At 35.9% G+C, this 11,654-nt stretch overlaps 2 protein-coding genes across 4 annotated transcripts in view; one reads left to right on the top strand and one right to left on the bottom strand.

Moving 5' to 3' along the window:
- The first annotated feature begins 1,297 nt into the window (after positions 1–1,297).
- On the top strand, positions 1,298–11,433 carry PIG-O (phosphatidylinositol glycan anchor biosynthesis class O). The gene is made up of 9 exons (XM_088203648.1): positions 1,298–1,953; positions 2,027–2,156; positions 2,217–2,438; positions 2,519–2,790; positions 2,860–3,011; positions 6,646–7,883; positions 7,957–8,142; positions 8,219–8,421; positions 9,858–11,433. The coding sequence occupies exons 1-9, from the start codon at positions 1,393–1,395 to the stop codon at positions 10,050–10,052; spliced, it is 3,159 nt and encodes a 1,052-aa protein (XP_088059774.1). The 5' UTR covers positions 1,298–1,392; the 3' UTR covers positions 10,053–11,433.
- LOC148226276 (focadhesin) overlaps positions 11,425–11,654 on the bottom strand; it is a 600,544-nt gene continuing 600,314 nt past the window's right edge. For all 3 annotated transcript variants that reach the window (XM_088203647.1, XM_088203645.1, XM_088203646.1), the window contains one exon: positions 11,425–11,642. In XM_088203647.1, the coding sequence (XP_088059773.1) occupies positions 11,484–11,642 (159 nt within the window). In that variant the 3' untranslated portion in view covers positions 11,425–11,483. The remainder of the gene's footprint in view (positions 11,643–11,654) is intronic.

Genomic DNA, 11,654 nt, shown 5'->3' with positions numbered 1-11,654 from the left:
GCTTGCTGCGTACATATAAACTAACGAAACATTATTTGACTTCCCACCTCACTCCAAGCTTTCTCAGTAATATCTTTTCTTGCATAATTTGCAAGATTACTATTATAAAGACACTGGTACTTTTCGACGATCTGAAAAAATTAGCAGCTGAAATTGCGATTGTTTTCTACACGTTCACGCAGTTCGATACGCCCGGGCGTCTGACATGCTTGACGCCTGTCGTCATGAAGCTTGCATGCAGCGACGTGAGCGTGACGTTGCAGCTCGGTCGACAGTGTTTCGTTAGTTTATAATATAAAGTTAGTTTATAATATAAACTAACGAAACACTGTCGATTGAGAAAGCTTGAAGTGAGGTAAGTAGTCAAATAATATTTCGTTAGTTTATATGTACCCAGCAAGCAGGCGTACAAGCGTACAATGACGAATACGCGTCTATGCAGCGACGCCTCCGTGGACAGTGGGCCTTTAAGTTGGAAGTCAGTTTTCTTTTGTTTCGTTCCAACAATACTATCACTTTCTAATGATGAAGAAGAAGATTGATTGTGCATTTTCAATTTTTAAAAAGTCACTGAAAAATTGTGAGTACCGAATCCAAAAACAGTTTGCTGGTAACAGATATGTTAAAAATTCGTACTGCAATAATTTTGTAAATGCGTCGTCTACGTATACAGACGTATGCGAGAGAGAAGCGATACATGCGCGTAAGAATATTCGCTGTCTCGCTTGTTATATATATAATATCACAGTAACTGGTTGTTAACTCCCACAATATGATTGTGTGAGTAAATCGTATGTGTGTTTTTGGATGAAATGTGGATAGCGTGATGACCACCGTTATAGAGTGATTTAGACTCTATGAAGATGGGATTCCGTTAACCGCCTGCCTGTGTCGGAAAGTGTCATACGGTGTCATTTTCTCGATCCCGTTTGCCATCAGTTTATTTGTACGATCTCGGTGGGAACAGGGAAACTTCTCGGAAAAAAGATCTCGGAATCACTTTTGAGAAGTATATATATCTTCCACTAGAGATTTCGGAACCACTTTAGAGATATACACCCGAGGATGAAGAGTGACAGACTCTTCGAAACGACAGACGCTCACATACAAGTAAGATCGCGATGGCATCCGTAGCCAATATTTATCAAAAATATATATGAGTCGGGTTTTAGTAGGAAGTGCGTTTGTGTGCGTGCATAAACAATGACAAAAAGGCATAGCGTAGTCTCGTTCTACGCTCGATTTAAAATATATTATTTGTGACGTTCGGTGTTACCCCGTCGCTTTCGGCCGAAGGTCGCAGCGGCGGTTGTTTAGACTACTCGGTCGGTCAGGCGTTCGGTCGTTCGGTCGGCGATCGGCTGTCGAGAGCGGCGAAGGCGATGGTGTGAGATGAGGGCCGGGCACGCGGCGTTCCTGGTGTGGGCGGCGTACCTGGTGGCGGCCGCGGCGCTCATGTTCGCGCGCGGCTTCCTGCTGAGCCGCGACGCCGACGCGGAGCGCGCGCGTTGCCAGCCCTACGCCCAGATACCTTGCGGGCCGAGAGAGGCGGGCGGAGGGGGCGTCGGTGCGGACCGCCCCGATAGCTCCGACCGTCTGTGTTCGTCCGCCGACCGGCTCGCCTCGCTGCTGCACGACGTGAACGCCTCGTCGCGCGCGTGTCCGCCCCGCCGGGCCCGAGTGGTTCTGCTCGTGATCGATGCCCTCGGCTACGACTTCGCGGCGGAAAGCGCCGATCCCGGCGCCCCCCCGTACCGCAACCGCCTCAAGAGCGTCGCCCGTCTGCTGAGGGCCCATCCCGACAGGACTCGCCTATACGAGTTCCTCGCCGATCCGCCCACCACCACTCTGCAGCGCCTCAAGGGTCTCACCACCGGCTCGCTGCCTACCTTCGTAGACGCCGGTTCCAACTTTGCCACCCCCGAGATCGACGAAGACAATTTCGTCGATCAGGTCACTATTATTATTATTATTATTATAATATATTAGTAATTTTTAAGATAACTTAGGAAAGCTTTCATTGCAGTTGGTGTCTCGCGGTGATAAAGCAGTACTCCTCGGTGACGACACGTGGGCGAGTCTTTACCCTAAGAGATGGGTCCGATCGACGGTTCTTCCTTCGTTCAACACTTGGGACTTGGACACCGTAGACAACGGTAACGATTCTGGACTGTCGATGATCTTATTCAATTATTTTTATTTATTATTATTTATAGCGATCAAAGCCAAGCTACCGGACGAATTGAAAAAGAACGATTGGTCTTTGTTAGTCGCTCATTTTTTGGGCGTCGATCATTGCGGTCATCGATATGGACCGTTTCATCCAGAGATGGTGAGAAAGCTGGACGAGATGGACAAAGTCATTGCGGAGACGGTCCAAGCCTTAGACGCGGACACGGTTCTTTTTGTGATCGGCGATCACGGCATGACTTCTTCCGGTGATAATATTTACTATTATTTACGAGGTTAAACATTTCGTCCAAGTTTCGTGTTAATATTGTATGTAACAATATTATAGGAGATCACGGTGGAGAGACAGACGCCGAAGTCAGAGCTGCAATGTTTATGTATTCGCCTTATAAACTGTTATCGCCGCCCGAGTTACTCAGTCCCAAGGTTGTCCGACAAGTCGATTTCGTTCCTACCCTATCTGCCATATTGGGACTTCCGCCTCCGCATTCCAATTTGGGGGCGCTGATCTTGAACGCTTTACCCTTCAACGGCGATCCTGATATACCGTTTAGGGATTGGCAGTTTGCTCTGATTAACTTGTGGGCTAACGTAAAACAAGTATGCGCACTCGTATTTATTTTTATTTATCAATACAATACAATTGGTGAAATATAATTCGTTTTGCAGGTTACCATTTATATCCAGCAATATGCTCAAGTATCGGATCAATTTCCCAACGAGAGGATCGAATCTATCGAGAAGAAATTTTTGATATTGAGTCATAGAGTTCAGACGGTCTATAATGAGAGAGCGTTCCATTCGTTCGCTACCGACGCCAGGTGATAAATGATTATTATACTATTTACGGTAGACATTGATTATCCGGATTTTCATCATTAAAAAATGCTTGCTATAAAAAGTTTATTAAAAATAAATAAAAACGCTAAATATAAAAAAATATAAATTTAAATTTCGCCATAGTCTGCAAACCAGTCGGAAGCAATTTTGCGCAATTTGAAGATTCCACTAGGTTTAAAAATATCTTTTTTATTTTCAAAGAAGATCATAGATAAATGGAAAACATAAGATAGAAAATATAAATGGTTTTATTGTATTTTTTGTTTTTGACTTATGCGTCTTATAACACGAACATGTGTGAACTAAGGAGCGAAATGAACAATCGATAATGAACGAAACGATAAAAAAAATATATTATCGATCATGGTCGATAAAGATAAATGAAATTTATCGTTTGATCGATATTACCGTTCGTGTAATCGATAATGAACGATATTAATCGATAACGTTTGTTATCGATTAATATCGTTTAATACAAATAATATCGTTTAATATTAATAAAAATATTGTTTAACTTTGAACAACCTCAAAAACTAACGATAAATTTTGTAACTTTATTTTGTAATAAAAATTTTTTTTTTTATTAAATTATTAATATTACAAAATTATCTGAAATTACCAGTTATAAATTAAAATGATCAGAACATTAAATAATAAAAATATTACTCTATCTTTAAAGCCAAAAAATCACACATAAAAGATTCACCTTATTTTAATCACTTTTTAAGATGCATTGATGCATTCACAGCAAGATAAGTCTTTAATCAGTTTCTGTATCTGCCCCTGATTCTGCGTAACTTGCACTGATAGTCTCTGAAGGACCAATGCTGACAACATCATATTTTGAGTTTGAATCTGGAACATACACAATTCTTTGTAACTTTTTTTTTCAAGTTTTCGGTAACTGTCTTGAGCTTTTCTTGAAGTCACATTCAGTGTTGCGGGAATCCTTACTTGCTGTACTGGATGCAGAACTAGCACGACTACCTGGAGTTAAAAATGATGGTTCGCTCTCCTCATCATCCCTCTCTCCAACAGGTAGTTCTTCAACAATAGGAATTCCAATGTTGTATTTAGTGATACGGACTCTACTGTGATTCAGTTGTATGTAGAGGATCTTTTCAAAATTTGATGAGTGTTACGAGGTTTCCTCTAGCAGAAAAAACCCGTTCACTTTTCTGGCCATTTTCTGGCTTCAGCCGCCAACATCCCGTTGCAGTCTTTCCACCAGGTCAATACATAAATTTTATAAGATGAAGGTCCGGGATAAATCTTGAAGGAGTCCCACTATTTTTCCACTGCCGATTTTGTCCGATTTAGAGTCGCATGCTGAGCTTTTTCAGCCACCAACTGATCCATGAAATCCATGTCATCGAGGGCAAGAGTTGATGCCAGTCCGATATGCTGCCTTGTTAGAGTTTCCTGTTCAATCTCTTAAGACGATGGATGTGAGTCAAGAAATCTTCTTAGAGTGGACTCTTTCTTGTTGAACTAAGTAAGAGGTAATCCCCTATAATACGGGTAAAGTTGATTTGCCATACGTACATGGTGCTTTTCAGTACTAGGCTTCGGCAAAATTCGTTCCACTTGTCTCTGAAATTCAGTGATGAATTCTTTCGAGAGTTGTTGTGTCAGCAGCGAGCACTTTTCCAAGATAAGAGAAATAGGAATATTTTTCGAGCGGTCAGTGAATCATCAGCAGAAAGTCCCTCACTCACATCTTTAATTTTTTCTAATACCAGGACTAGTTCGGCCATAAATGTGAAGCCAAAGGGCGCATAATTTCGCGCGCCATTGGTTAACATTATTTTATTTTGTACTTTCCTGCCAAATATCGCTTAAACAAAGGATAATATCGTTCATTGTCGATCATTATCGTTAGAGATCGATAATCGAAAAATTCAATATCGTTCATTAACGATAATCGATAATGAAAAATTATTGTTGTCGTTATCGAAAATTATCGTTCATTATCGATCATTATCGTTACTTAATCGATACGAAACGGAGATTTCGATCCTTAGTGTGGACTCGATCCATCAATACTTCAAACTGACGCGAAATTATAATTGCCGAAAAAAGTCCTAGAGAGCAAGAATATTGAGACACCCTGTCACATAACTTCCCATGTTTATCACACGGATGACAGCTTTGAACAGTGCAGTGCATAATCTCAAGATTATAGTTTTTTTTTATTGAAAGCAGAACACACACGTGTTCTAATTCAAAATAAAAATAAGCAAACCGAAAATCGAACTACAGTAATAAGTCATATTTATTACTCAAAAAATTTGCATCGATAAATCCATTACCACATCCATTACCACAGTTATTATTAACTTTTTATTATTGATTAATACGAATAATATATATTTTTTATAAAATATAAAAGAAATTAAATTATTCAAAATAATAAATAAAGTTAAAAATGTTCTGAAGTAATGCATATGAAATGTCACCGCAGTAGCGGTTTCCATGCGCAACAGAAAAATGTCGATGCTACCATAGCGGCAGCATCTGATTGCGAAGGGCTAAAAATAACTATCAGTATAAAGAAGAATATTCAAATACATATAAGTATCAATAAAAAATGACTCACGCTTAACCCTTCAGGCACGTATGACGTGCACCGCACGCGGATCAAAAACCACCTACAGGGACGTATGACGTGCACCGCACTGTTTTATCATCTACTTATAAGAACAATAGTTTCGTTCAAATACCTTGATTACTATAAAAAATGGATTCAAGCTATAGATGTAAAAAAAATTTTATTCGAAAAAATGTTCAATTTATCGTTTTTTCAAAATTACTACCCCAACTTGGTAAATAGTTCTTCAATTAATCTTTAGATTGAAAACGTAATATATGATGAGTTTGAAGTTTAAATTTTTATTTATTTATATTAGATGCTTTAGAAGTTACAGCGATTTTTGTGTGCGCGAATAATTCCGCACGAGACCTCAATTTTCACCTGCGCTAGGAGGGGTATGGCATGCAATTATACCTGCAAACAATGTGCATATTTTGTTTATTTCTTAAAATTTAAATGGAATTATGTATTATGAATCAATATTTCTATTGTTCAAATTTATATTATATTATAAAAAACAGGTGCAATTTAACAAGGAATTATTTTAAGAGATATAGTATTTTAATATATATATACTTTGTTTCATAAAACAAATTCTTTGTGCATTTATGTAAGGTAAATCTTCAGGAAAGGATTCATTGCAGAAATTTATTCATGGGGTATTCACTGTTCTGACTAATGCTCGCTCGCACCTAATTTGTCCAACAGTAATGCACAAACAGTTCATTTTATGAAACAATTATTTTATATATTGCTCATTTAAATTGTCCTCTAAAATAACGTGTTTTTCCAGGTAAATGTTCCAAAAAAATTTTTTTTTTAATTTTAATGTTATATATTAATTATTTACCTAATATCGATGTTTTGAAGTTGTAAATATCACTTATTTTTCATTTATCCTGATATTTCATTATCTGGACTAACTTTATTCCCAATTAGTCTGGATAATCGAGGTTCTATTGTATTGTTACATTTATTGTTATTATATTCGTTTATTGACTATTTTTTGTTCTTCATTTCAGAGAATTTTTGATCGACGTTAGATCCATGTGTCAAGAAGTATGGGTCCAGTTCGATTCGTTTTCGATGTCTCGCGGTCTGCTGTTGATCTTTTTGACTATATTTTTTTCGTATATGATCGTCGACGGAATACCGGCTGAAAGATTACCTGAAATTTTCCAAAGTTCTTTTCTTTGGTGTTCGTACGGAGCGATGGTGCTCGCAGCTCTGATGAGTTTTACTTGTTATTCGTTCTTTCTAATCGATAATTTGGAGTTGACCGTTCTGTTTTCGACTGGCATGATATCGGTGTTTATGTTCGCTATGTTGATCATACAGAATTGGGAGTTAATCGCTCAACATTGGTACGAAAACACGAAAAAACATAATTGGTTGGATAGTGCGGCAAAAGCTACATTGGCGCTATCGGCATGTGCGTTATTTTCCAACAGTTACATCGTGGAAGAAGGATCCGTTTTGGCGTTCTTGCTGTTATCGCTATTGTTAGCGGTTTGTTACAATTGCGGCTTGCCGAGATTATCGTTGCCTTTGTTCTTGGGCGCTGGCGTTTCCGTCGCATTATCTAGATTCTACAAGACTTGTAGAGAAGAACAAGGAGAGTGTTATTTTAAAATTTCGGAAATTAATCAAACTACGTCAACGCATTTAGTGGTCGGATTGGTCGCATTGGCTTTCTTCGTCAGTCTCACTCGATGTTGGTTGCGTTCTTGCGGAAATTTGGTTGCACCCGACACAATGCTGTGGAGATACGCGCCTACCGTGGCTGCCGTTTGCACCGCCGGTCATTGGGTGGCCACTTGGGGACCTCACAAGGCGTCTTGGAGAGCAGACAGTCTGGCTAAAGTGGTATATGGAATTGTCACCGTTTCGGTCGCGATGTTGATAATTAGACCGTTGAGCGTTTACCTCGTGCCCAAACAAACCGAAAACATACAAGTCAACCAAAACGATAATATCGTTCCGCAGCTGTTCAACCAGATGAAAGGAATGTTCAACAAACCGACGACAGCGATGAACAAGAAAGCAGCCGAATACAGCAAACCGGATGAAATACCAGTCGTGTTCGGACTTGCCACCGTGTACAGTGCCACTTTTGTGACTTTGGCCATTTTCATCACCGTTCTGATAGCGTTGTTATTGGGTGCGAAATTTGCACCATCTGTCATATTGCTCGCTGCGGCTGGTGCGTTCATTTTGGCGCTGCTATCTGTGTGTCGCTATCATAATTCAACATCATTAGGTATGTTTAATCATAACGTAACATTTAATAATCAATATAAAAACATGCTAAATATTTTTTTATATATTTTCAGCTCAATTGCTAACCGTCGACTCTTGCAGTGTACAATGTTGGGTTTTGCTATCCATCTATTTCTTTTACGCGACCGGTCACCAAGCCTCGTTATCATCGATTCAATGGAACGCTGCCTTTGTGGGAACCGGCGGACATTTTGTGCATAACGTCGTACCTACAATCCTAGTTTTAATAAATACATTTGGTACTTTTTCATTTCTCTGAAACTGTGGGCATTGTTAGTTTTATTCAAATAAATCTGTTGGATTTGTATTTTTCAGGATCGCAAATTCTGGTCGGTCTGTGCTTGCCGCTGTTGGTGTTGGCGCCTTTTCCACTGTTCGTGATGTGGGGCCCTCCTTACCGAAACTCTTCTAAAGTGGACATCAGCAGAGGCGAACTTATGCTCTATGAGCGAGATTCGTTGTTAACTGCAGCAATGTTCAACGCATCTGCTAAATATATATTGTTTCATTCTGTTAGAGTGAGTATTTATTTCTCTTATAAATCAAACCCACTTAGTGAACCCGTTTTGAATGTGTTAACTTGAATTACTTGCCACAAAATACTATTATTAGATACGAGTTTTCCGGCCCTAATTCATATACATAGCGAAATAATTAAAAGTAGAATAAACGAGTCATCCTCGAAGCAATTACCAATTCAAATAAATATTGTCTAAATATAGTCAATCTTGTGTATGTTTAATTATTTTTTGATTTACAAATTAATATTAAAGCAGTTATAAATCAGGGCTTCAAACTGTTCTTTTTTTATTTCGGTTTTTGTTCCAGTTCAATTAAAAAAATATATCACTTCAGTTCTGGTTTTCATTCCGGAAAAAATAACGTTTTTGGTCCATATCAAGAGTGATTAATTTTATTTTGTATTAAAAATATATTTTCCAACCTAATTTAAAACATTTTATTCCTTTTTTTGTAATAAGCATACTACATAAAATGATAAAATAATATAAAATTAATAATTAATTAAAGATATAATAATTAGAACTAGAATTATATAATATATGATAATAATATAATTTATTAAACGAAACAATTTTGTATATTCACGGTTGAAGTACACGGGATTCTTGGGTATTTTTATTTATAATTAAAAAATATGATAGTTATAGTTGTAGACAGCCAAGAAAGTGAAACGTGTTAGTGTTAGTGAATCTGTGAGCATATCCGCACTCTGCTTTTCGTTCTTACAAAAATATCACTTTTTCGGTTCAGTTCCAGTTCAAAGCCAGGGTTATAATGCAACCTAGCTCGACTTTAGTTAATCATCTGTGAGCCTAACAACTTAACGCGCTGGATTCCGATTAACAAACTTTTATGATACTTGATCTTTAACATATTTACTGTCTTTTTAATATTATAGGGCACCAAAATGGATTAAATATATTTTAGATAGTATATTCTTTTGACAGATTATAATTCTTTCCATACAAAATTAAATAATTAAAAAATAATTAGTGGTTTGAGATTTTGTTAAAAAAAATCTTTTTGAATATTCTTATATATTTCACTAAATATGTTTATATAAATATCACACCATAATGAATTCTCATTTAGAATTCATTCTCAAATTCTAGAATAGTTGCACATATTGTGTTCAAATTCTGAAGTCTCATTTTATGCCTAATTTTTATAATTATCAGAAGCGTAGTTTTAGTAATATGACTGTATGTGTTTTTCGCGCGAAAGTGCGGCACATTAAATGTTAAGTAAGGCCAAGGAATCTAATCTAAATTTACCAATAAGAAATACAACATTAATTACTGATTCTCATGCTTCACATGGAAAAATCTTTAAATTGAAAAAAAATAATTTGTACTTTTGATTTATTGCTTCAGTTTGATTTATATTGTTAAGATAATAACTTATTTTTAATTTTTATGTTTCTTTGTTTTAGATGTTTATCTGTATGCTCGCTGCCACTGTTCACTGTCGACATTTGATGGTGTGGAAGGTGTTTGCGCCGAAGTTGATCTTTGAAGGCGTCGGTCTCATAGTGACTTTAGCGGCAGTTTTGTTTTCCTATTTCCTGTTTTTGAGAGTACATTCCCGTTTGAATGTTTTCTTGGATAATGTTACCAAATCTAGCTGATTGTCGCGTTAATTTCGCGCTTTATGTTTTTGTTTTATTTTAATTTCATTGTGCTACATATATTTACTAATATATGTAAAAACTGTTAAATTTTGAAAATGTTTATATTTATTATATATCAAAACGAGAGAATAGCTTGCTAGGTCTTAGTTGTAAAAAGAAAGATTTATGCTGTACGTAGACTTTGGAAATTTTGTAGATTTTCATGGCACGATTGAATATGAGATACGGTAAAACCTTAGAAAGACCAAATTTTATATCATAAAAATTCAAAATATCACAATATTTAGAAATGTAAATTATCATCAGAACGTATATATTTATTTTAGTAATATTGCAAGGTTTTACTATGGAAGGATATATTAAAAAAATATTTGTAGCATGTCAATTTAGATAATGCTAGTCGTACTTTTTATTTTAGTGATGATCTAGAACTGGTACTCTTTACGTTGTGGTATTTTTTAAAGTACATTTTACAGTTTTTATATCGCCACGTAAGTGTTAATTGCCTTACAGTATATTTGATAAATTATGTCTAAATAACATTTCCTTTTTGTACTGTTTATATAAAAATATATATAAATAAGATAAGCAATAATTATAACCTCTTACCAATAGTTGCGCAGTTGCGGACGATACGGACTTTAGAATTAGATTTATTCGACTGTAATAGTCTGCACAGACCATTGAAAGATACCTTATATTATAATAAAGACTAGATAACTGTAACGTTGATGATTTTGACTCCTATTAAAAGCTTTTATTTTTCGATTAAAATATTTAATTGCTAGTCAGTTTTTTGAAGTGTGTCAAATATTTTATCAAATATTGTTGTAGTTACATATTAGTTTTAAACGCAATTCTTTAGCAAAGAAAGCACAATAATATATGTACAATCATAAAAAGTTTGTCTGCAGTGAATGTTTCATTAAAATTTCATATGTTTATTAAGACTGATCACATAAAATGTGGCCTATTAGTTTTTCATCTTGTATTTCATAAATAGTTATATTGTATGAGTGATTTGTTGATTAGTTTCGCCTTCGACTATTGAGTGTACGACTTTCGTTCGTTGTGTTAATCAAAGCTTGTGTGCGTATAATGTTTTTGTTTGATTTCGTTAGTGAAGACTGGTTTAAGAAAAGAACATTAAGATTGACGCTTAAATAACAAAAAATCTTACATTTTATATTGATAAGATGGTGAATAGCGACAAAAGACTAAACGTATTTTTTCTTAATTTGTTTTTACGTAATAATGTATATAATATACATAAAAGTATTATATGATATTGTAAAATACCATTTGTTATTTATTTTATAGTAATAATGAATGTTAATAATTTACATTTTTGATAGATTATAACTCTATGAACACTCGATTTGTATTGTTTTATTTATTAATTGTCATTTATAAAATAATAAAATAAAATTACATGCATGTCATTTTAGTGTCAATATATTTGGACCATATTTCCAAATTGTCAAAATTAGAGCTGTGACGACTCGCCATGATGGTGATGTTGAAGCTCTTTGCAAACTTGCTCGGTATTGATTGATTATTTCTATTGCGATACAAACATTCTAATATCTGAAAATATGT

This window comes from Plectrocnemia conspersa, unplaced genomic scaffold, assembly GCF_051122295.1.
Source record: "Plectrocnemia conspersa isolate PC_06_02 unplaced genomic scaffold, ASM5112229v1 ptg000014l, whole genome shotgun sequence".
Classification (NCBI taxonomy): Eukaryota; Metazoa; Arthropoda; class Insecta; order Trichoptera; family Polycentropodidae; genus Plectrocnemia; species Plectrocnemia conspersa.
The sequence above is the reverse complement of the archived record's forward strand: the minus strand, read 5'-3'. Positions and strand labels throughout refer to the sequence as shown.